This window comes from Orycteropus afer, unplaced genomic scaffold (assembly GCF_000298275.1).
Source record: "Orycteropus afer afer isolate SDZICR_OR568_19922 unplaced genomic scaffold, OryAfe1.0 scaffold00273, whole genome shotgun sequence".
NCBI lineage: Eukaryota > Metazoa > Chordata > Mammalia > Tubulidentata > Orycteropodidae > Orycteropus > Orycteropus afer.
Genome location: NW_006921860.1, coordinates 3,979,424 through 4,006,480, shown reverse-complemented (window position 1 = coordinate 4,006,480; position 27,057 = coordinate 3,979,424). Strand labels below are relative to the sequence as shown.

The window sequence follows — 27,057 nt, the reverse complement described above, 5'->3', positions numbered from 1 at the left end:
AAATGGTGGAGAAGTTGAAGAAGGGGATATATTTGACCTCTGGCTCATAGGAACCAGCTTGGTATTGATTCTTATGATCAGGGTTGTCCTTTCAGTTGGCGTCCAAGAATGTTCTCCTATTCCCAGTAAATAATAATAACTGACTAACTGAATAAATATAACTGACTAACTGAATTAGTGAATGATATGTAATGTCTGCTAGATTTTGTTTTAAAGCTGAACCTCTTCATACTTTTTTTTGCTGTTGTGCTGTTGCTGTTATGTGCCACTGAGTCGGACCCGACTCATAGCGACCCCTCCTTAGGTTTCTGAGGCAGTATCACTATGGAAGTAGATTGCCCAATCTTTCTTCTGAGGAGTTGCTAGTGGGTTTGAACCACCAGCCTTCTGATTAGCAGTCAAGTGCCTTAGGCACTACGCTACCAGAGCTCCTTTTTTAGAGTCTTGAAATTTATTCAGTTTGCATGTGTGTTAGTAACAATGCTCAAAATGGTCATTGGTCATTGGAACACAAAATTCATTCTTCCATATTAATATACAGCATGATGTCATTTTAAAAGTAACAACAGAAGATCTGTGTTCCCTCCACTTGCAGACCGGGTCACTAATTCTAGTCTTTGTAGACAATAGATACCAGGATCCAGGATCTTCTGCTCACACCACAGACCCTGAATCCTATTTCTACCTGTTTCCTTCTATTTCCAGAAGTCTGATTCACAAATTCAGAAATAAACCATATGATATGTGAACGGGTTTGTATGGGCAAAGTCACTAAAAGAAGAATTTATATATTACACATTCAATGTCTTTAACTATTAAAGCTTCCTTCTTACTGATTTTTAGCTATATTTATATAACATAGCCAACTGGTTAGATAAAAAAACATCATATTTGCATAAGGTCAAATAAACAACTTGCCTCTCACCAAGAGGCACTGGGTAAGCGTGGTACTAACAATGTGTGAAACTGTTTCAAACAATCGCTCCAACATCACAGACCATCACTTTTCTAAGGGGGATCTCTCACAGCTTTGTCACATCCACTTCCCCCTTTGCTCCAAACCCTCCATCCCCTCTGGCCCTTATGTGTAAAGTATTGTAGCCTACCTCAGTCACCTCAGAGGAAAACACAAGGCTGATGGCCAGCTTTCTTAATTCACAATTTCTCATTTCACATTATTCATTCCTACATCAGTCACTGCTACATCACAGAGTCCCCAGGTCACTTTGTTCACAGTTCATCACTTCATAACCATGTTCACACTGAGACATGTGGCAGTGGCCACAACAGCCTCCCACTATGCAGCTTCTGGTTCCCAAGGTGAAGAAACAGAACATTCACTCTCTAATGCACGTCTCAAGAATAATGGTTATAGAAAATACAGCTTTTTCCTCCCCCCCCCTTATTTCTCAGAACTATATTTAGGCCATATTTACTTCTTTTATTCATTAAAATATCTCAGTGGTAACAAAGACCTACATACTCTTATTCATTAAAAATTTCCAGTCTTGCAAAAATCCCCTCAGTTTAGACATGCAAAGACAATCTGATGTCAAATATTAAATCTTTTGAACAACTACCATCTGTCTTCTACCTGTAAATCAGTACCCAACACCTGTCCCACACTTGCTTGGGGTTTAACTTCATTCTTTCCTCTGAAGTCTCTGTCATCCTTCATCATTCCTCAGTTTTACTGGAAGGGTCTCATTCAGTGGGTTAAAAAGAGTCAGTTACCTTAATAACTACACTAAAAAGACTGGGGATAGAGGATGGCAACACAGATTACAAAACAGCACAAGCAGGTACGGCGTGGGTTCAATGTGATCTCGCTGGGGGACAACTACAGCAGGGTCAAGATGTAGATCCCAGCACTTTTGGAAAAGAAGTGTAAACATAAGAGTTGCTCAGTGGCAGACCAAAACCAAAAGGGGTCAGTGAGGGAATGGAATATGAGGAAACCTTCAAGGGGCAGTGTAGACGATAGCTCTGTGGTCAGCAATCTGACAAGATGTATTCATTTGTTTTTTTTCAATTCTCACTATACATCAAGGGTATAGGAGCCCAGCCCTGTGGCACGTCCTGGACTGCGGCACTATGGTGTTTAGTGAGAAAGGGCAGCTAACGGATGGCATGGTTCTTTCCCACACACTCATACACGTGCACATTCACACGCACACACTCACGCCTGTGCACACATTCACATATGAGGCTAAATAAAGCACACAATATTATTCTCCAAATCAAGGTTTCAAACTTCAAAGAACAAAATGAAATATTCACAAATATTTAAGATTAGTTTTCAACTGTTTTGCATCTTTTATATAGTATTTCCCTCTACATTAATAATTAACCCAAACCAAACCCAATGCCATCAAGCAGATTCCAACTCATAGCAATCTCCATAGGATTTCCAAGGCTGTAAATTTACGGAAGCAGATGGTCTCATCTTTCTTCTGCAGAGCAGCTAGTGGTTTTGGACCAGCGACCTTTTGGTTAGTGGCCCAATGCCTCAAACACAGTGCCACCAGAGCGCATACATTAAGATGACTGTCATTCTAAACAATGATTTGCAATTGATACACTTTTCATCTTGCCTCCTAATTAAGAACGTTTCTTTAAATGTTGTGGCTCTCCTCCTGCATCAAATTCCTTGCATGGGAATTTTCAGATGCTGATTTTGGGCATTTTCTTCCTCCGATTTAACCTACTGCAGTATATAAGCACATGTGCTGTGAACATTCTCCACTTTTCTCCATCTCAGTCCCATGCTTTCTATATTCCTGTTGCTCAACTGTGCAAAGGTGCTAAGAGGCAAGCACTTCAATCACAGAAGAAAATCCACCAGATTGCTCCGTTTCCTGAATAAATGTTTATCTCCTAAGTTTTTTTCCCCGGACTCAATGAAAACTGATATGCATCTTAACGTAAACTTCTACCAAAATAAACTCTAACAGACACAAGTACTATGATGCAAGACTTGTGTGGACTGGGCATGCCCCTGTACACAGGAAAATCATACCTGGAGAGCTGAGGGGCTGAAGGCCACCCGGGTCACCGTGTCCGTGTGTCCTCCCAGCCTGCGGGAAAAAGTACTGGACCCCATTTCATACACATAGGCCTGGGGGAAAAAGGAAAAAAAAAAAAAAGAAGGAAAGAACACTTACTCCGTGTTAGAAGAGTCAATAGTCAACTGCAAATTATGTGCAATAGGATCCTATGCTATGGCCAATCAAGTGTCATAGCAAAAACTGACCTCATCAGCAAAGTGCCAGCCAAATTGCAGAACTGAATTATGAAATATGTGCCATCTCTCTTCCCTTTTAGAGTTTTAAGATGCTAATGAATTGGTGCCATGCTTTCCATTTCCCGTCCAAAGTCTCCTCCGTGCCCTAGGAACAGTTTCAAACACGTTCTCGATAATGATTTTAAGGAGAGTGTACAGATTTGGATTCCACCCTTAACTTCAAGTCCCAAGTTGAGTGAAAAAGGTGACATTATATTGTCTTTTCCCATAAACTTGAAATAGGACTGGATGTGCTTTCCTTCCCACTAATTGATTTAGAATTTGAGTAATTCAAAGACTTAGAATTATTCCACATCTATTGATAGACAAGCTTGAAACGAGGCCTGAACACTTGCATCCCTACCAAGATTCCAGGTGTTGCTGATGGTGCCAGTAAGGGGACACACCTGGAGAATCACAGAGCTAGCGTCACCATAACATCTGCAAGTATTTCACTCCTGGAAAAACACTTTACAACTTCTACATAATATCATTTACAGCAACTGGCTGAGGTGTGCTCATCTGCACTGATTAATATTCCTGATTTTTCATTGAAGAAACCCGGGCATGTAGAGAGTATGTTACTAATCCTGGAAAATCAAATGCCACCTCTCAAATCAATGTGTCCTGTGCCACTTCCATCCTGATGAGCTGTGCATGCAGCACTTCTTCCTGTGAGCCTGAGCACCGACACCAGGTAAGAGCTCACAGAGTAAAGGGCACCATCCTCCAGACCACCAGGTCGGCCCAGATGCCGGACACCAGCCATGAGCTTGGGGTCCCCACAACACCCTCACTTCTGACCTGCTGGGCCCTGTGTGTCCAGTAATTCAGTAGAATGAGTCCTAGGACTCACAGAAAGTACTGTACTTATCATCACAGTTTTATTATAGCAAAAAGGATTCAAATGAAGAGACATACAAAATCGTATCAGGGAAGTTCCCAACAGAGAGCTTTCAGGTCCCAAAAAAGGACATGCTCCCCTCCCAAGTGCATCAGTGTCTTTCATTAACCAACAAATGCATGGAGCTTCCATGTCCAGAGCCTTTCCTGGGGCCTTACCACATAACATGATGGACTGAAGTCAACCTTCAGACTTCTGCCCTGACAGCAGGTTGAGATCATGAGGAGGGTCTGTGCAGCTCCCTACCCAAGAGCCACTTCTCCAGCATAACCTGTTAGGTGTGGTCTAGAGTCCTCATCCAAGGCACTCATATAATTGGGGAAATTCCAAGATTTTAGAGATTATCTCTCAGAGATATCAAGGGCAAGGACCAAATTCTTTGGGTAAAGGTAACCCTTCCCTCTTGGTTTTCTAACCCATTCATTAGACAGTACATCATAATCCTCGGCTTGCTTTACTGAAGATTTAATCTCATTAATTTGTTAGCCTCAGTTTATCATTTGTCATTCTAACTGTAGCTTGGTGTGGCATGTCCATGCCAAATACTTGGTGTTCACTTGTTAAATGGCACAACCACTTTGCAAACTCATTGGCGCTTCCAGTAAAGTTAAATACATACCATTATGACCCAAAAACCTCACTCCTTAATACTGACCAAAGAGAAATGAAAACACACGTCCGCAAAAAGACTTGTATGGAAGGATTCCCAGCACCTTTATTCACAAACGTTATACAACTACTCTGTGACCCACACATTAATTGTTCAGAAGTATTCCCAGGACCTTTATTCACGACCGTTACACAGACAGCTACTCTGTGACCTGCACATTAAATGTTGAGTTGCTGCCACCAACTCAACCCCAACTCATGACATCCCCACAGGTGTGGAGAACTGCTCGATAGGGTTTTCAAGACTGGCCTTTCAGAAGCAGACTTTTGGGTCTGTTTTACAAGGCACCTCTGGGTGGGCTCAAACCACCAATCTGTCAGTTAGCAGCCAAGTGTTAACCATTTGTGCCACCCAGACTCTATATGGAAATCACATGAGAAATATATTGTAAAGTACCATAAAGACATCCACACACATCCACACAATGCATCCTTCCAGATTTCAAGTTATTGAGGGCAAGGAGACACAGGTTTCTATCTAATCACCTGTGGACACCTCCACAATGCAGCTTCAGAAAAAGAGAACAAACTCACTGCCATCAAGTCGAATCCAACTCAGAGCAACCCTCTTAGGTTTCCAAGGCTATATATCTTTATGGAAGCAGGCTTCTGTGGAGTGGCTAGTGGGTTCAAACCATTGACCTTTTGGTTGTCAGCCAACTGCCTTAACCACTACAGCACGAGAGCTCCTTATAATACAGCTTTGAGGCATCAAAAATCACCAGACCTTCCTTACTAAAAGGAAAATAGTGCCATTTCCTGAAAAACAGCCATCCCAGGAAAAAACCTCACTCCATCATGTATCTACTGAGTTCAAGGTGCCAATAAGACCTACACATCGTGTCTAGCAGTTGTATATATATTCAGGAAATGGGAAAGAGGCCAGGATTAGAAGTAACTTGGCACCTATCTGATTTATGATCTAAGGGTAAAGCTGAAACCTGAGAGTGGATTGAATTTACAAGAGAAAATAGGGAGAAGGAAGAAGGAAATTCAAAGGAGGAGGAAACAAAAGTATACAGAGAACCATGAAGAAGACAAGCCACAAGGAGAAAGGATTTCAAGAACAAGAAATGGCCAGGGTGAAACATAACAGGGAGATCAAAGATAATTAGATAAAGGCTACCAAAGAGGCCAGTAGCAGACTGTTGCTGTTGGGTGCTACTGAATACAGACGGTTAAGTCCGGTAAGACAATAGACAGTACCACTTAAAGACCCCTCCACTGAAGTTGTTGCTCTTCTTCTGATCCTAGTAGCAATGGCCATGTAGAGACAAACAACCAACCACCAGCCACCAGAGACCAAACTCTTAGAAGGCCAGGGAGCTAGGGCTGAAGGGCTATGAGTAGACGGGGACAGCTCAGCCTCTGCCACCCAGTGTCTCCCTACTCCACACTCCTCCTCCAATTTAATGCTGTATTCTATGAGTCCCACAGAAAGAGCCACAACCAAACACTCAATGAGCCTTGCTGTGGTTGTGTGCCATCGAGTTGATTTCAAGTCATGGTGACCCACGTGACAGAGGAAAACCATCTCACAGGGGTTTCCTGGCTATGATCTTTATGGAAGGAGAGCACCAGGTCCCCCTCCCGTGGAGATGCTGAGCGGGTTCTAACTGCCAGCCTTTAGGTTAGCAACACAGTGCTCAACCACTGGGCCACGGGGATGCCTTAGTACTGGCTTAGGCTGGAACAGGACACCATACCTGGCAACGGAGGGGGTCAGACAAAATTAAGGGGACCCCACCACAAGCTGGACAATGGGCTCAATCATATTAACAATTGTGAGAATGGCGCAGGACCTAGCAACGTTTCGTTCTGTTGTACACAGGGGTCACCTCCAAAAGTCAGAGCTGACTCAATAGCAGCTAACCACAATCAGGAGGGGAGGTAATGAGGTGGCCACTGGTAACTTTTTGGAAAGAATTTTCAATGTAAGAGTTGTGCCACAATTCCAATTACAAAAGTAAATTAAGTTGTTGGCTTCAGTTAGTATTTCTACCCTCCAGAACACATATCTGTAGGCTAACAGGAAAAGGACTGAGAATGAAGAAGCAAGCGGGAAAAAGTTTTCAGACGAACCAGGGCTTGGAGAAGTCCAAAGCGGAAGGGATGGAAGGGATGGATGGCACATACACAAGTGTTAGCCCTTTGTCCCTCCTGTAACAGCTGGGGAACAGAATGCGCACGTTGAGGCTGAGCGGTGGGAAGAGATGAACAGCTATAAACTAAGACACAGCTTCTGAAGGTCATTTTTCTAAATCAGCTCCTAATATACAATTATCTTTTGCTGAAAAGTCATTTCTGATCCTCTCTCTTATTTGTCCTAATTCTAAGTGGGAATCAACACATAATTTTATTTGCATGTAATGTCAAAATACACATAACAGGGCACCATAATTATGAAAGAAGGCTAAAAACAAAAAACAAAATATTTATTTAAGAAACAGGTTTTCTTTTCAATATGAAAATGGCACTAAACAAAACACATCTTTTGTCCCAGAAGCACCATGAGGTAACAAACGTTTCTGACAATGATGATGCTTTAAACATGAAAACAAATCTGCAGCTCAAATATTAGGAATGTTTGTATACATGTTGTCGTTGTTGTCAGGTGCCGTCAAGTTGTCTCCGACTCATAGCGACCTGTGTACAGCAGAACGAAACACTGCCCGATCCCGCACCAGCTTCAAGATCCCTGCTATACTTGACCCCATCGCCACAGCCACTGTGCCATTCCATCTCACTGAAGACCTTTTGATACATAAACACATTTAAATAGCTGCACTTCTACACAGTGGCGGTGACAAGCCCAAAGGACAAGACATTATACCCTGGAATAGTAAAGAAAAATTTTGCAAGGGATTCCATTTAATTTCAATTTTCAATGTGGAAAACCAAGTGTTTTAACAAGAGGAAATAATAGTCATTCGATCTATGGAGCACCTACTGGTGAAAGGAAAAAATGCTGTTGTCTAAAATATCTCAGGACACAAATAAAACTCAAAGCAAGAACTGCACAAAGTAAACCTTACTCCAAAACTAACTTGGTAAAGCCTGAGAAACAGGGAGACTAAAGGAAGTGATATTTTTCAGCAAATGATGGGGCTAGAATCATGCTTTCCTGCTGAAAGTGCTTCACAGAGGCATAAGCAAACTGAGCACATTTCTGAAGAGAGACCTACTGTGCCAGTGGGAGACTGGGTCAGTGCGACTGTTTCCAGTTCTCTCGCATGGAGTCTCTAAAGATGAAGTTCCTTTCTTTTTTTTTTTGGTCTCCCAGAGTTTGTAATACATGTTCTCCATCTCCCTTTCACCAAAATACACCCATAGGAGAACAAGGGGAAAGAACTGCAAACCCAAGTGAATTCTCTATTTCTGAAACGTCATAAGAATAGTGACACTGTGCACAGGGGACACAACTAGCAACTTATGGTCATTTGTTTTGCTTTTGAAACCATTTCTAGAACTGGCATTTTCTCAGATGCTGTGTATGTCTTCAGGTCACTGAATATTTAGTTCATAAAATAAATAAATAAACATTTCTCGGGAGGCCAAAATGTTCAAGATTTAATACAGGTGTTTATTGAAAATCACACTAACACAGAAATACTGCCTACTTCCAATAGGAAGGCAAGGCCACTAGAAAACCCCTGATTTGACTGCTAACCAGAAGGCTTGCAGTTCAAACCCATCAGCCACTCTGCAGAAGGAAGACTGGGCAATCTACTTCAGTAAAGATTTACCACCTCGGAAACCCAACGGGGGTCACTACAAGTTGGAATCAACCCCACGGCAGTGAGTTTGGTTGATCACTTAGCCTTCACTATGAACTACTGGACATACGTTGTATGTCTGAATCCACTGTTGCAGCCATTGTGTCAATCCATCTTACTGAGGGTTTTCTTTGTTTTCACCAACACTTTATTTTGCCAACTATGACCTTTTTCTGGAGATTGGTCTTTCCTGATGACATGTCCAAAGTCAGTGAGCTCAAGTCCCACCATCCTCGTTTCTAAGGAACACTCTGGCTGTGTTTCTTCTGAGACTGATTTATTCATTCCTCCGGCAGTCCACCGTACATTCAGTACTCTTCACCAGCACCATCAATGCATCAATTCTTCTTCATTCTTCCCTTTTCATTGTCCAGCTTTTGCAAAGAGGTGACTGAGAGGACCGTATGTGGGTCAGGCACACCTTAGCCATCAAAGTGACATCTTGGCTTCTTAGTCTCTAGGGATGCCATAACAAACTATCACAAACTGAGTGGCTTATAAGAACAGAAATGTATTTTCTCACAGTTCTGGGGGCTAGACATCTTAGATCAGGGTGTTGGTCATGATGATTCCTCATGAAGTTCCAGGCATTCCCTGCCTGCAGCCATGGCATTACATGGCATTCCTCTTCTTTGTGTGTCTCTGTTTCTTTTCCTTTTATAAAGACACCAGTCATATAGGACGAGGATCCACCCTACTCATTTTAAAGTAACTGATATGATCTCTCAAGATCCTATTCTCAAACATGGTCACATTCACATGTACAGAGCTTAGGACCTCACTCTATCTTTAAAACTTTCAATGTAAGAGTTGAAAGTCTGGAAACAATTCACTCCAAAACACAAGATCAATCTTGTTGTTGTTGTTAGGTGCTGTTGAGTCGGATCCGACTCAAAGCAACCCCACGTACAACAGAATGAAACAATGCCTGGTCCTGCGACAGCCTCCTAATACTTCCTGTACCTGAGCCCACGGTTGGCAACTGTGTCAATGCATCACCTTGAGGGTCTTCCCACTTTTTGCTGACCCTCCACTTTACCAAGCATGATATCCTTCTCCAGGGAATGGTCCCTTCTGACCACATGACCAAAGTAGGTGAGACAAAGTCTGGCCTTTCTCACTTCCAAGGAGCATTCCAGCTGCACTTCTTCCAGGACAGATTTGTTCATTCTTCTGGCAGTCCATGGTACTTTCAGTATTCTTCACCAGCACCACAACTCAAAAGCACCAACTCTTCTACGGTCTTCCTTATTCACTGTCCAACTCTCACATGCACAAGAGGCTACTGAAAATACCATGGCTTGGGTTAGGTGCACCTTAGTCTTCAAAGAGACATCTTTGCTCTTCAGCACTTGAAAGAAGTCTTTTGCAGCAGATTTTCCCAGCAGTCATCTGATTTCTTGACTGCTGCTTTCATTGGTGTTGATTGTGGAACCAAGCAATATGAAATCTTTGATAACTTCAATCTTTTCTCCATTTATCACGATGCTGCTTATTGGCCCAGTTATGAGGATTTTCATTTTAATTATGTTGAGGTGTAATCCATACTGCAGACTGTAGTCTTTAATATTCATCAGGAAATGCTTCAAGTCAACCTCGCTTTCAGCAATTAAGGTTGTGTTGTCTGCATACTGCAGGTGGTTAATGATTCTTCTTCCAATCCTGATGCTTCATTCTTCTTCATAAAGTCCAGCTTCTCAGATAATTTGCTCAGCATATAGACTGAATAAGTATAGTGAAAGGATACCACCCTGGCACACTTCCTTCTTGATTTTAAACTGTGCAATATCCACTTGCTCTGTTCTAATGATAGCCTCTCAGACTATGTACAGATTACTGATGAGCACAATCAAGTGTTCAGCAATTCCCATTCCTCTCAACGTTATCCATAATTTGTTATAATGTACGCAATCAAATGCATTTGCATAGTCAATAAAACACAAGTAAACATCTTTCTGGTATGGTTTGCTTCCAGCCAAGATCCATCTGACATCAGCAATGATATCTTTTGTTCCACATCCTCTTCTAAATCCAGTTTCCATTTCTGGAGTTGTAGAACTCACAGTTCCCAATTTCAAAACTTACAACAAAGCTATAGTAATCAGTACAGTGTCATATTGTCCTAATGACAGACATACAGATCTATGCAAAGAGTCAGTGCATGAACATCCATGCAATGTTGTTGTTGTAATGTTGTTGTTATGTGCTGTCGAGTCGGCCCCGACTCATAGCGACCCCTCCTTGGGTTTCCAAGGCAGTATCACTACGGAAGTAGCTTGCCCCATCTTTCTTCCGAGGAGTGGCTGGTGGGTTTGAACCGCCAGCCATCTGGTTAGCAGTCAAGTGCATTAGGCACTACGCTACCAGAGCTCCCCCCATGCAATAGAATCCAAGAAATCAATTCTTAAATTTATAGTTAATGGATTTTCAACAGGGCACTGGAACAATGGAGAAGGGATAGTCTTCTCAACAAACTGCTGGGACAATGGGATATCCACACGCAAAAGAAGGAAGGTGGGCCTATAATTCATACCATACACAAAGGTCACTCAAAAGGGATCAGCTGCCTAAAGGCAAGAGTGAAAACTATAAAACTGTCAGAAGAAAATGTAAGGATATATCTTCATTACCTTGGATTAGGCTTTTTATCTTATCTATGACACCAAAATTGTAAGCAACCAAAGAAAAAAATAGATAAATTGGACTTCATCAAAATTAAAAGCTTTATGTTTCAAAGGACATTATTAGGTAGGTAAAAAGACAAACCACAGACTGGGATAAAATACTGATACATCATATATGTGATAAGAATCTAATATCCAGGATATATAAAGAACTATACCTCAACAACAAAAACAACAACTCAATATAAAAATGGGCAAAGGATTTGAATAGACATATCCCCAAAGAAGATACACAAATGGCCAAGAAGCAAGAGAAAATACATTCAGCATCATTATTCACTAGGGAAATGCAAACTAAAACTATAGGGAGACACCACTTCACACGCACTAGGTTTGCTGTTGTTGTTGCGGTTATGTGCTGTTGAGTCGGACCTAACTCACAGCGACCCCTCCTTGGGTTTCCGTGGTGGTATCACTATGGAAGTGGAAGTAGATCGCCCCATCTTCCTTCTGAGGAGTGGCTGGTGGGTTTGAACCTCCAGCCTTCTGGTTAGCAGTCAAGGGCCTTAGGCACTGTTCTGGTTACCTAGTGCCGCTCTGACGAGATATATACCACAAATGGGATGGCCTTAATAAACAAGAGTTTATTCTTACAATTTGGAGGCTTTAAGTCCAAGATCAAAGTGCCAGGCTCTGGGGGCTGGGTGAAAGCCCCTCAACCTTGGGGTCCAGCTCTGCCTCCTGCTCCCAGACCACTGGAGCTAGAGGCATTTTCTTCACTCAGACAGCTGTTGGCTACTGAGGCTGAGAAGCCCCAAGGTTGACAAGTAAAAAGGCACAGTCCCAATGTTACCAATCCACATGGCAGGCCATTAACTTAAGTCCACTGTAAGTCCCAAGGTCAGCAGAGCATAGCAGGCTGCTGAGCAACGACACAGCTACATGCAGGGTCCAAGCGTGCCATAGGCTAGAGACCATTCCCAAAGCTGTTTCTTATATACGGGAAGCAGACCACATCCCAAAGGCAGCTACTCAGCTGCTTGCGGTAGATCCCACCATGGAGTTGATTGCCAGTCTCATCATGGGGAATAACTACCACCAGCTGCCCAGCCACTCAGCCAGGCCGAGCCAAGCTGACACAAAAACATAACCACCACAAGCACTATGCTACCAGAGCTCCCACGCACTAAGCTGTTACGAAAAGAAGAAAATTAAGCATTGTCCTGGATGTGGAGATAAGCGGAACCCTCGTCCATTGCTACAGGGGGATGTCTGTAGCTCTAGCTTTTCTGAATGTGTTTGGTCCTGGAACTCTTCTCCACGACATACTAAGGTCCCACTTCCCACATTTGGGGGAGAGCTGCTCTGGCGTATACATAAAACGCACTGAGCGTATTAGAACACAGAGATATGGCGAGAACACAAGTCCCTGCTGAGCTTTTCAGGTAAACACGAGAGTATTTCCTGTCTTCTACAAGACTTTTGTTATTTTGCATCCAATATACTTCAGAAAATATAGCCTACTTTTAAACTAGGAACTCTAGTAGTGTAGTACCTAAGGCACTTGACTGCCAACCAGAAGGCTGGTGGTTCAAACCCACCAGCCACTCCTTGGAAGGAAGGTTGGGCAATCTACTTCCGTAGTGGAACCACCTTGGAAACCCAAATAGGGGTCATTATGAGTCAGGGCCAACTCCACGGCACATAACAACAACAACTGTTGAACTATTAGGAAGGAGGACATAAGGAGCGAGACACATTTCGAGGCAGGCATGTCTGAGTAATGGCAGTACTTTCTGCTTTATAGTTTTTCTCTAGGGCACCTGGTTGGCTCAAACATGAAATACAGAAAGTAGGGAAGCTCTCATTGGGACGCCTTTTGAAAAATGCTTGAACCTCTTCCCCAAAACCAAATATTGAGAATATGCAACTGCAGCAAAACATATTGAAGGTAAATGGGAAAACTGATCTATCTACAATAACTTTTGTTTCATTCAATTTAACTGGCAGAAGACTTGGCTCCAAAATGATGCAAGTGCAGAGAGCTGATGTCAATGGTGGAAGCTTTGTGGTTTCAGGGCCAGAAAAGGAGGGCGGTCCAAGTCCGAGGCTGGTCAAGGGAGGTGTTAGAATAATGCGATAAATACCATTAAAGGTAAAATAAAATATGCTGGTCCCTTTGTGGTTGTTGCATTGCCAGGTGCCGTCCTACCAGCTCCGCTTCCAGCAACACTACGTACAACAGAACAAAACACCGCCTTGTCCTGCACCACCCTCACGATCCTTGCTACACTGAGCCCCCCGCTGCAGCCACTGTGCCAATCCACCTCATCGAGGGCCTTCCCCTTTCCCCTGGTGCTTATCATAAAATATTTCCTGAAGGTTTTTTCTTTGTCAGACTTTGACCTGGGCACTGATGACATAAGAATGGCCAACCCGTGCTGCAGAGCATGACAAAGATGGCCGGTCAGATGAGGCACTGCTCCCCACTGCACCGCCTCTCCCAGGGACCTGCCTGAGACCTGCACTCACCGGGAAGATGAGTAAAAAAAAAGGACCAAAGGGAATTCAAGAAAATGCAACGTACTCCGTTTACTTCTAGAACAGTTGTGTACTTAGTATTTCTTCTGCAATGCACACAGGGACTGCTCAAGCCTCTGAAGTTGATGAGGATTCGACATTCTATCTGATAACCCAGAGATGTCGTATGCAGTAAGATGTTCAGAAACAAAATGGAATCTGATGGATAGAAGTGACTGGTGCACAGAGCTCTGAGTGAACGGCTGAACACAGAGAAACATGTTAGGCAGAAAGCCAAAATCCAATTCTTTGGTTGGTGGTGGGGGTGCTGGTGCAGTCTGTCCTCAAAACTGCAATGAAAGTCACTGACGTAGAGCGCACATCCAAAATGGCGGCAAGCACCTCACAGCGCCAGATAAATGCTACCCTCACAGTGCCAGATAAGTGCTACTTGTTTTCATCTTTTAAATCATTTCATTAAATTTGCAGATTATTTATTAGCTGCATGGTAGTTAAATTTTAGAAAGTACCATTTTTTTGCAGAAATGGAATATCAACTTCTATCTGTTTCATGTGATCACAACGACCTCATTCAGAGAGGAACTTCATGTGTCTACCACAGCCAAAGACAAGGAAGATTTCAGGGGAGCAGGGTTAGGCAACTATGAACAAGTGTCATTTTATAGTAACTTTTCCTATTTGAAAGTTTCACTAAGCTTAAATAAACTAGGTTTCAATGCTTTGTAAATTCCACTCACAGGTTAAACTGGAGAAAATAAGCTCATTTAAATAAGAAGGTGAGTTTTCCACAAAATTATTGTGATTTTCTTTCATCTTTGGAAATTTCATTATGTCTTTTTGATTTTGATAACCTTTGTCAACCTTTAATGGGTTAAACTGTGTCTCTCAAAGAGACATGTTCAAGTCCTAACCCCTAGTGAATATACCCTTATTTGGAACTAGGATCGTGGTGGATGTAAGTGAGGGTTTTAAGATGACTGGTGTCTCAATAAGAGAAAGGGGAGGGAGATTTAAGAAACAAGACACAAACAGACAGGGGAGGACACGGTGTGGACATGAGACACACAGAGACACGGGAGGACACCATGTAAACACGAGATACAGAGGCATGTGGAGAACACAGTGTGAACACAAGGCGCACAGAGATATGGGGAGGACACCGTGTGGACACAAGACGCACAACAGCACAGGAGGGAATACTGTGCGAAGATGGAGACAGAGACTGGGGCGAGTCTGTAAGCCCAGGATGCCAGGGCCCAGCAGAGGAAAGGCAGGCGCATGGGACAGACTCCCTGAGAGCCTCTAGGGAGACCCAACCCTGCTGACATCTCGAAGTTGGACTCCGGCCCCCAGAACTATGAGAGAAGAAATTCTGGTTGTTTTAAGCACTAAGTTTAGGGTAATTTGTTACAGCATCCCCAGACATCGAGTCTAATACTTTTTCAAATATATTAAGGGGAAATGGGGTCTTGTTAGTGTCTATTCCAAACCCAGGGATTGTGAGGCTGGCACAGAATCGGGCAGTGTTTTGTTCTGTTGTACACAGGGTTGCTATGAGTCAGAGCCAACTCGACGGCACCTAACAACAACAACATACCAAACCCATTATGAGATACAAACATCTGTGTGTATAATGTACAATATGTGTGTATGTGTTTATAAAACTGTGAATAGGGCACTTTGTTAGAACAAGCACATTTTCCCTAAAGGATCTAACTTGGAAAAGGAACATCCTCAGCTACATAGATGTGATCTGGTATTTTATTTATTAATCTTGCGATTCAGAGAAATCGCAGTGCCTAAAAATGATTTTTTTTCCATAGTAGGCATTCAATAAATATTAGCATTATGATTCAGAAATGAAAAATGGATAAATGAACGACTGATACTTCAAAGGGAGCTCTGGTGGCATAGTGCCTAAGGCATTTGACTGCTAACCAGAAAGCTGACGGTTCAAACCATCAGCCACTCCTCGGAAGGAAAGTTGGGCAATCTACTTCTGTAGTGATACTGCCTCAGAAACCAAAGGAGGGGTCACTATGAGTCGGATCCAACTTGATGGCAGTGCGTTTGGTTTTTGGTTTAGATGTTTCAAAATCAGGAGAACAGATGAGGGTCTCTTGTGCCTCACTCACTGTATTATTATTAAAATACCATTACTGTGTTAGAATCTCAAAATACTGACTGTCAGGCTTACAAGGAGCTCTGGTGGCATAGTACCTAAGGCATCTGACTGCTAACCAGATGGATGGTGGTTCAAACCCACCAGACACTCCACAGAAGGAAGACTGGGCAATCTACTTACATTAAGATTTACCACCTCAAAAACCCAAAGGGGGTTGCTATGAGTCAGAATGGGCTGGATGGCAGTGAATTTGGTTTTTTTGGTTTGCCAGGCTTACAATGGGTCCTTATCCTAACAGCAGTAATATACAACAGCACACACAGGAAAGGAACCCTATCTGCATTTGAGGGATCCAGATGACACACGTGCCACTAAGGTACCTACGTATCTGTCCTCCGCACCACAGGCCACATACCGCCCACAGGCACTGAGGGCAACCCCACATGGGTGGCAGCGGTTTGCATGTCCCTCAAAGCGACGCTCACACCTGCAGAAGAAAAGGAAACACCAGGAGAAAATGTGTCAAATTTTTAACATCAACTGGGAGAAGGAAACCAACTAATTTCTTTTTATTACAAAAAGAGCAAGCTGCCGCTGAGAGAGCTTTTCATGTATGAAGATTATTAAACAAGAACCAGGCTGCTCTTCAGAACTTTACAGATAATATTTTTCAAACAATTTAAAATCATAAATTATTTAGATTGGTGATCCAAAGACTTCTTTGAGGTGGGTGAAACTGTACAACTAACTACTTATAAGGGGCTGTGCAAAACTTTGATATTCTACAAAGATCAGGGTACTGATGCGTTTTGTTGCGAGATCCTCCCACACTGATTGGGATAACCAGAGAATCCCTAAAAGAGCTTTCAACAGGTACTTGCCCACACTAGGCTGGGTGTCACACGGGCATGAAGGATGGTCAACAGAGAGCCTGATGCAGACACTCAGAGTGGGGCAGCGTCTTTCCACACAGTGAGCTGGGGGCTTCAGTGCCCATTCCAGTAATCAGACAGGGAGCAGAACACGCTGCTCAAGTTCTCTTTGTCAACTAGAATGGATGGATGGACGGACAGATGCATGGATGGACAGACAGATGACAGTTGCACAGATGGCTGGCTGGCTGGCTGGCTGGTTAGAGAGATGATAGTTATATAGAGAGATAATAGATAGGTGAGAATCACACAGATGGGTGATAGCTAGGATAACAGATACGATAGAAAGAGCACCACAGAGAGGGATGATTGATAGTGGACAGATACAGATACACAGATAGATTTGGGAATGGATAGTATGATGGTTGAACAACAATGTGAATGTGATTCAGGGCACTGAATTGGACACTCGAGATCATTAAAATGGCAAAAGTTGTTACATGTATTTTGTTGTTGTTGTTGTTGTTATGTGCCGTCGAGTCGGCCCCGACTCATAGCGACCCCTCCTTGGGTTTCCGAGGCAGTATCACTACGGAAGTAGGATTGCCCAACCTTCCTTCCGAGGAGTGGCTGGTGGGTTTGAACCGCCAGCCTTCTGGATAGCAGTCAAGTGCTTTTAGCCACTATGCTACCAGAGCTCCTATGTATTTTAGCAAAAAAAAAAAAAAACTCACTGCCATGGAGCCGGATCTGACTCATAGCAGCCCCTCCTTGGGTTTCCGTGGCAGTATCACTATGGAAGTAGATTGCCCAACCTTCCTTCCAAGGAGTGGCTGATGGGTTTGAACCACCAGCCTTCTGGTTAGCAGTTAAATGCCTTAGGCACTATACCACCAGAGCTCCTACATGTATTTTATCACAATGAAAAACACACATTTCATTCCTTCAGAAAAGTAATTTCTGTTGACTACAGCTTGGAAACACACGGGTGGCCAGGAGTCCATGGTGCCTCGATGGTGACAAGCAGTAGCAAGCCCAGTAGCGGCTCGACCCCAGCAGCACAGGCCGGCTGTCACCGTGCGTCTGTGCTTTCTCCTGCACTCCTTCACAGGAGCCGACAAGAAACAAGGAGAGCACGCGTCAGGAGGAAGGAGCAGCCGGAGCCGCCTGGCCGGGAGGGCTCAAGCCCGGGCCGAGGGTGCTGCTGGGGTTGAGCCTCTGCTGGATTTGCTCCTTCTAGTCACTATCAGGTCGCTAGCAGGGAGGGCTTGAGCCCAAGGCCATGTCAAGGAGACACAGGAAGGCACACCCTGGAGAGGGGTTGTGGCGTGTGGGCAGCAGGGGCACCTGCAGTAAGCAGCCTCCCTCCACCTCCCATGACCTCCGACCCTGGGTTTCACCTCCCATGACCTCCAACCCTGAGCCTACCTGGGTTTCTGCTCCTATGTCACACCTGTGACAGGGGACAGAGCTCTGGACAGCCTATGCTTTTACCTTTGTAAATGACCTTGATGTCCACACATCCGTCTTTGTTGGACTGGGCAGGGTGGGTGGACTAACCACACCTTGCAATGTGTGGGAAAGGGGACAAGAGTGGATCCGCAATATCTCGGGCCCAGGCCTCTGCAGGGTTCAGTAGAAGCAGCCCCCAGGCCCCCTCTGGCCTGCCACTCTCAAGGGTGGGCGAAGCCTCACCTCAGGGTCCGAAGGTCCCACAGCTTTATCCCGTCACCCACGGCCACGGTGAGGAAAAGGTTGTAAGCGTCGGGTTGCTGGGCTGCAAAGGGTGATCCCTGTAGGGAAAGCCAGGTGCTCAAGGGTGGAATCAGCATGCATCGCCCTAAGAAGACGTCAATCAGCACGAAAAATGAAAACTGCCTGATTGTTAACTTACAATTATTTCAGAATTGGACTCCAAAAGCATCCATATAGCGTAATTAATAGGGGAGCACTCTGACCTTACCCATGACGGATAACTCCAAGCAGGAGCACCAATGTTGCAAGTTACATAGCTACAAAGTGGTCAAAGACTAAGAGACAAAAATGTATGCTAAGTGTTCCCACAAGCCACAGTAGATCAGTTCCCTCCAGATGCCCTCAGGAAGGCACTGTGACTTCAAAGGTCACCTGGTAATTGGCCAATTATCCCAACACAGAGCAGGCCTGGAATGGCTCCCAGAAGGCCAGGTGGCCCTGCCCCACAACATGCCACTCACTCTAATACCCGGGCCCTAATCTCTAATCATAGCCTGGCCTGTCTAGTCCCACGCTGCTGTCACAGTGCCGTGTGAGCTCAAACATGTCACTGTGGGGAACTCCATCAAATGTCATCAGCAAAACCATTTGGCCCAAAACATGATTAAATACACTGGTTCACAACGATTTCCAACTTCTATTTATTGCGTCAGTATTTTAAGTTCATTCATAAGCCTTTATGCTTAAAACACATACACACCTAGAAGACTCTCCATTCACCAACAGGACACAGTCTTCCCCAAGTTCAGTAACAAGAAGCTACTGCGGCCTGGGTCTAACTCTGTGCCAAGGAACACTCTAAGCACCATGCATTTAACCCTCCTAGCAGCCTTCCTGAGCAGGAGCCACCTTCCACCATTCACAGGTCAGAAGACCTGCTCACAGAGGGACTGCGCACTGCGCCACGGCTACCTCACGCCACACACTAATTACGTGATCAACTGCTCTCAAGTGCAGGTAGCCTGATAGTCATAGTATAACATGAAAATAACATAACAGAGTCCAGTTACGGGAGTCAATAAAACACCCTAGGACAGGCAGACGGAGGACAGAGCCCAGTCATGCCAGCCTTATCTGAAAACGCTGGGAGAAAAGAGGGAGGGACAGTGCACACCAAGTGAAAGGAAGAAAGCCTGAGCATATAAGAGCTAGAAAAAATGGCCACAAGGCAAAGAAAGACGACAGAGACAAAGAACTTCCACAACGATGAAAGGGACAGCTCCAAATGAAAACAGAAAAGCTCTGAACTTTGGTGTGTCTAATAACATATCCTTTAGACACATAAAGCAAAAAAATATATATATAATTAGAAACTGACAAGGTTACAATCAGTAAGTGATTTCAATACACCTTTCTCCCTAACTTAAAACTATCAAGCACACAAACAACTAATATTTGAACAGTCTGAACAATGTGAATGCAATGAACAAGTTTGAGCCAATGGACACCTATGAGGACATATACCTAACACTTAAGAAAACACTTTCTTTATATACACATTAAAGATCCATTGAAAAGAAAACACAGAGTTCAAGTTTCTGAATAAATACAAAATCTCAACCAAGAAAATCAGTACAGAGAGCATGTGCTCTGAGCACAATGCTGTAAAATCAAACACCGGCGACAAGCTATCATCCAAAATGAACTCATGCATTGCAAGGCGAGAAGCACACACCTGAATAAAGGCTGAGCTGGAAAGATCATTACACTGAGAAAGAATATAGAGACGAATGATAACAAAAATAGATAGACAGATGAAGCATAGATAGGCAGATGCTAAGGCGAGGGAGATGACAGACAGACTCACAGACAGATGCTAGATAGACAGGTAGGCAGGTAGACTGACAAAGATGATAGAGACAGATGATGCATGGACAGACAGATAGACAGGTAGGTAGGTAGACAGGCAGATAGTTAGTTGTAGTTGTGAGGTGCCATCATGTTGGTTCTGACTCACGTGACCCTGTGACAACAGAACCAAACACTGCCTGGTCGTGCACCATCCTCACAATCATCGCCAATGCTTGAGCTCACCACTGCAACCACTGTGTCCTCTCATCTTGTTGAGGGTCTTGCCCTCTTTTGCTGACCCTCCACCAAGCAGGAGGTCCTTCTCCAGGGACTGGCCCTCCTGATGACGTGTCCAGAGCAAGCACGGTGGCCAGCGTTCTGTGGGGCCCCCAGGTCTTCAGTGGCTCACTCACGGAAGGCGATTGTGTCGATCTGGACGCTCTGCTGAAACCCGTCTACCGCGGGTCACCGTGCTGGCGCTGGGAAGGCCAGTGGCATAGCTTCCGATGGCACAGCAACACACCAGCCACCACAGCACGACAACAGACAGATGGGTTACAGACAACAAAAAGACCACATGCTAAAGCGGCCAGTCCAGTTAAGCAGTAGGTAGAGGGAGACTCACACATGTATAACCGAACCGTATCCACGTGAATGAAAGGCAGACATGGGATGAGGAGTGGGACCCAAGTAGTACGGGGACGTGCACAGTTTGAGGCTGTAAGGTAAGAGTGCAATGCATTAAACACCATCACATACTGTGTTTGAAGCACACGTGGGCAAGAGTCCCACCCAAGAAGAGGAGATGGTCGGGAGTAGAGCCTCATCATCAACAATTGCTCCTTCCCTCTAAAAAGAGAGCAAAGGCAGGAGGCCAACAGAGCCAAGTATCAACATAGGTGAGTATTTAGATTTCCACATCTGAAATCTTCTGTGTGATATGATTATCTCAATTTAAAAAAAAAAAACTATTTAAACCTTTACACATTTTTCAGTTTTTCAATATAAATGAGCCGTCCAGGATTATATATTTACATCAAAAACGGCAAATATCTTATCTAGAGACAGGAAAAAAGAAAAGCAGCCAGTCGGGGTTGAAAACCAGCTACTGAATGAGCACCTGCAGCACGCTGTGTTCGGTAAAGCGGAGGGTGGGCAGAAACGAGGGTGCCCCTTCATGAGAAGTACAGATGCAATGGCCACAGGAGTGGGGGCAAGCATGCCAACAATCCCAAAGCTGGCACAAGGCCAGGTGGCATTTCACCGTGGTTCATGGAGGCGCCACGAGTGAGAGCCAATTTCATGGCAACTCACGATTTTTAGATTTCTGTAAATAGTAATAGCTTTGTATGCTTGCTCTAGAAATAAATCAGACGGCTATACCACAATTCACAAATAGGGAACTGCCTGTCCCTTGTCGACGTGGCGGTACTCTTGTCAGTGCAACAAGGATCCTGACACTGTTTGTCTGGTGGAAGGACAGGCCTGGAGGGCAGCTCTCAGAAGTCACTGTGGTGTCAGGAGCTGGAGCTCAGGGGCAGGCATTATCGGTGGTGACTGCTGGGTTTGTGCTGGTTAACAGGCTTCCAAGGAATCACAAGGGGCGATTTTATAGGTTACTGGAAATGGGACACAGTGGGGCCAGTTGCCCTCGGCGTTTCTTGGGTATCGGGATATCCTCGGAGGGCAGCCCATGACTAGCAGCTCCTACGTGGCTATGGTTTCTTTGGACACTTTAATGAGCACTGTGTAACTTGACAAGAATTTAAGAGAAGTTAAGAAAAACAAGCCATTAAAACAGTGTAAACCCTGGTAACCTCACTCCCTTCCCTCTCATTCCATCCTACACCATTCACATGTTTATTTTCAGGAAGTAAAACCAGCTATTTTCCCACAAGAAACCTCAGCACTATTTTTGCTAATATGACACCTCCCATCCAAGAGCACAGCACAATGATTCCAAGGCACCGTCATCTCCAAAGACCACGTGGCCCTGAGGTGGTTTGGGGTGCTTCACAGTCATCACACAATGCTGCCACATATGGTAGGTGTTTTAAGCTGCTTCCTACAGTAAATATGCAGAAAACTCCCAAACTAACCACCGTTTTCAGAGGGGATCACGCAGCAAGGGAGGGAACCAGGGACCACTGGGAACTGGCCACTGTCATCTGGGGGCAAAGGGTGGCTCCCTCACGCCATCTGGTGGGCATGTCCTCAGGACTATGTTTCATGCATACTTCAGCTACAGGGACACCGTCTTCAGGAAGGAGACACCTGCTGTCACTCCAGTCCACCAGTGCCATCCTTGTCCTCCTGACTGTCCACTCCTGACCCAGCCTACTTCTGCGTGTGCACACTCAAGACCCAGCCGTGTGGACAGAGAGCGTGCTCAGGTGAACCCACGGGATAGAGAGGTTCCAGCCAGCCAGCAACAGTACAGAAGGAAGGACTGGCATTCTGGTTGCGTAACGATCCCAGACAAGAAGCCCCTGTGCAGCTCAGTCCTGCTCTGACACACGTGGGGTCACCACAAGTCGGGAAAGGCTTGTTGGCAATGGGTTTCTATGCAACTGTGACCTACAGCAAGGAGAGAGGTGGTCCCGGAGGTGAGAACTGCAGGATCGGACACCAGCCTGTGCCTGAGAAACAAAGGCACAAGGGAAGGAGGAGAGACTGAGGGGGGAGCCTGAGGGAGAACTCAGGCCTCAGGGGGCCGGAAGAGAGGAGGCGGGGCATGGGCTGCTCAGCCAGACGGTGTCTCTCAGCTTGGAGGGGCCGTGAACTGGAAACCAGATGCCTGGAAGAGGGGCACTAATGGCTGGGGCTGCATCTGCATTGGCAGAAGCTACCAGAGGGCCAGCTGGGAAAGCAAAAATGGATCTTCCAAGTCCGAATGCAGCGTCACCCCTCCACAGGTCAGTCACCGCCCACACTGCAGAAGAGCCTGTGGGCTCTGGGCAGAAGTGACTGGCCCGTGAGCAGACTGAACCCACGTTCCAGGAGACTATGTCAGGGCTGAAGGGAGAAACATCACCCAGCCAGCCGAGGGGAGGAGGCAGATGGACAGAAAACGCTCACTGTGCCCGCAGATGGAGGGGAGGCAGCCCGTGGACTCCGCAGGGGGCCACTGAGTCCACAGATGGAGGGGAGGCAGCCTGTGGACTGTGTGCGCCCACTATATCCACAGATGAAGGGAAGGTGGCCCATGGGCTCCGTGGGGGGGGGGGCACTATGTTGGTGTGAGGAGGAAAGGAGAGCCAGCCACCACGCGTGTGAACAGGAAAGATTGTGGCCGAGGGCCCAGCACCAATCCTGCAAGCTCCCACAGCATCGCCTGGAGGGGACCGATGGCCAGGAAGCCTGTGAGGAACAGAAGGATCTCCCCATTGGAGGGGTCGATGGGATGGAGTCAGAGGCTGAGCTCACAGCGTGCTGGGCCCCTAATGGGGGGCAACGTGGGGTTTGTGGCTGAGGGGTGGGGAGGGCACAGGCTCCATCCGAGCCGACCATTGCACCCTCCCGCCTGAGAGCAGGACGGGTCTCAGAGGTAAGACCAGGCTGGCCCAGGTGAGGTCAAGTACTGAGAGAAGGGGGCTGAGGCCAAGCTGCATGAGGGGAGCCAGCTGTGCACCTGTAACTCAAGGCTCAAGACAGACTTCAGGTGGGGAGAGAACCTCACAGAAATAAAACCCATTCCCATTCATGGCATCCATGGAGACACACACGCCAGTGAGGGTGGCCTTGGCCTGCTCAACTTTCCTGGTCCGACACAGGAGCCTGTCCGCTGGGGCACATGTGTCTCAAGGGCGTCGGGAAGTGTGGTCACAGTAGGACCACAGCAGCCTCCAGGGCAGCTGCAGTGCCATTGCTGGTAGTTGACATCCAAACAGCACATGGAAGTCAGAAGAGGTGGCAAGTTTGCTCGGTAATAGTCCCTTCAAGCTCTTTCAGTTTAAGAACAGGGACAACATAAGCATTTCAAATCGCAGAGGGGATTTCACGATGTTCCCACAAGACTTTCCATCCGTCGTTGGGGGAAGCGTGTCCTCCGCAGTTGGGTGCTTCTTTCACCTTTGCCCCTGCTCTTCCTACAACCACACAACCACGGTTCTGGGTGTCACAGCAACAAGTCTGCCCCAGCTGAATCCACGGGATCCAAAGCCTTTGTGAGAACCAACTTTCTAATCAGCATAAAGCTGGTGATTCATGAAAATGACACAGCAGGCACTGGAGCCAGGATGTGTTCTTGCTGCCCTTGTCTGGGGGGCAGCCATGGGTCACAATGTCCCCCCAGGCCACCGGTACAGAAAGCCATGGCAGAACTGTGGCAGACAGCACCAACACCACCACGGACATCTGTGAGCATGCAGAAACTGACCACTGCAAACTGTGCAGTTATAATTAAAGTGTCCTTAGCTGCCATCAAGTCCCAACCCGTGGTGACCCCACGCACAAAGAAGGAAACACTGTGCAATGCTGCGTCTTCCCAGAGCAGCTGCTCAGACCTCTGGGATGCAGGGTGTTCACCAGCTGACGCTAGGAGAGCACCAGGCCTCTCCGCCCACCGGGCCCTTCTTCCTGGGCCATCTTAGCCCGGAAGCTCTGCTGACACCTGTCTAGCATCACAACCACATGGAAGCCTCCACAGGCAGACAGACAGGTGGTGCTCACACGAGAGGTGCACTGGCTGGGAATCAAACCTGGGCCTTCAGCATGGAAGGTGAAAACCCTCCACTGAACCACTGCCCTCATCATGTCACTCAAACAGTGCTAATGGTGCTGGGAGCTCGCCTTCGGGCTCTGATAAAACAGCCAATCCTGAGCTTCCTGCCCTGTGAAGGCTGAGTCAGGAGGGTCACCCACCCCCACTGATGGGCGTGTGACAGAGTGCGCCGATCCAGGGGGCTGGCTCTGCCTGCCGTGAGGCTTCAAGGTTGCCTGGATAGGATGGTGCACCCAGCTCACCACTGCTCCAAGGGGCCCAGTGTTCCCCATAATGGGTGCAATGACAGGAAGTTGCGGCTCAAGCCATCCTGGGAGTCCCAACAGCCTGGCGTGGCCCCACAACATACCACAACGTGCCCAGATCCGTGTTCATCATCAAAGGCAGGCTGGGGTCATGGGATTGGAGACTCACTTAGAGCCCAGACTCTGAGCCTGGCTCCAGGCTCCTGGCTCTGCCTCTCAGCACATGTGGTCTTGGGGACTGACGAGGTCCATAAGCCTGCCGTGAGGACTGAGCCAGCACGCAGTGAGCACCAGAACCACGTCGGGCCTGCAGGCAGCACTCGACACACATAGTGGCTGCCTTCCACGCGGGAGCGTGTCGGCAGGGACATCCGGGGCTGCCTTCTTCTCCCGCGCGTCACCCAGAGCCTTCAAGGGAATGTGAAGTTCTATCTCAGAAAAGAGATGCATTCTAATCCACACCCGTAACAATTCAGCCACTAGGAACCCTGGGGCATGGCTGTACGCTGACAGACATGGGGTCACAGGAGTCAAGGGTGACCTGAAGGCAACTGGTGCCAGTCAGACACTGAAGAGCAACTCACTCGTTCCAACAATCAAACCGAAGCAAGGAACGTGAAGTTGTAACTCAGAAAAGAGATGCATTCTAATCCACACCTGTGAAAACAACTCAAACGGTTCAGCACTGGACGAGGACTCGTGTGACACAGGAGACAGCACCAGCCACAGCTGACCGGACGGCAGCTGACAGCGATCAAGCAGGTGCAGAACACAGAGACCTCTTCAGGCAGATTCTGACTTAGCTCGTTACATGCAATGGGTCCAAGACACCATCCACAAAAAGCTAAAACAAAGTCCGCATCAAAGCGAGCCTTGAAGAAACACCCAACATTGGACTCATTTGTGTCTGGTCATTATTTATTGCTGATTATGGACCAGGTACACACAGAGTGCTGAGAATTACAGACCAGCCAGGAGGGAACGTTGACTATTACGGACGAGCCAGGTGCAAAGGGCTGAGAATTACAGACCACCCAGGAGCGGACGGCTGACAATTACGGACCAGCCAGGAGCAGAGGGCTGAGAAATATGGACCAGCCAGGAGTGGAGGGCTGAGAAATATGGACCAGCCAGGAGGGAACACTGACAATTATGGACTAGCCGGGCATGAAGGACTGAGAATTACAGATCAGCCAGGAGTGGAGGGCTGACAATTATGGACCAGCCAGGAGCAGAGGGCTGAGAATATGGACCAGCCAGAAAGGATCACTGACAATTATGGACCAGCCAGGAACAGAGGGCTGGGAATTATGGACCAGCCAGGAGGGAACACTGGCAATTATGAACTAGCCAGGCATGAAGGACTGAGAATTACAGACCAGCCAGGAGTGAAGGGCTGACAATTATGGACCAGCCAGGAGGGAACGCTGACAATTATGGACCAGCCACACGCAAAGTACCGCAAACAACAAAGAGCCAAACCAATCACCACTCTTCCTCCTGGCAGCTTTCACACAGCAGTTACAGGGACACACAGTCCCAAGGACACAACATCACAGAGATACAGGGTCACAGGGACTCAGGGTCACAAGAACACACTGTCACAGGGATTCAGGATCACAGGACACATGGTCACAGGGACACAGGGTCACAAGACACAGGGTTGCAGGGAGGCATGGTCACAGGGGCACATGGTCACAGGATCCAGGGTCACAGGGACACAGGGTCATAGGACATAGGGTCACAGGG

At 46.3% G+C, this 27,057-nt stretch overlaps 1 protein-coding gene across 1 annotated transcript in view; it reads right to left on the bottom strand.

Moving 5' to 3' along the window:
- Positions 1-3,013: 3,013 nt before the first annotated feature.
- WDR27 (WD repeat domain 27) overlaps positions 3,014-27,057 on the bottom strand; it is a 137,646-nt gene continuing 113,602 nt past the window's right edge. The window contains exons 17-19 of the mRNA XM_007950504.1: positions 18,490-18,587; positions 16,307-16,409; positions 3,014-3,118 (exon numbers count right to left, since the gene is read on the bottom strand). Coding sequence (XP_007948695.1) covers positions 3,014-3,118; positions 16,307-16,409; positions 18,490-18,587 — 306 coding nt within the window. The remainder of the gene's footprint in view (positions 3,119-16,306; positions 16,410-18,489; positions 18,588-27,057) is intronic.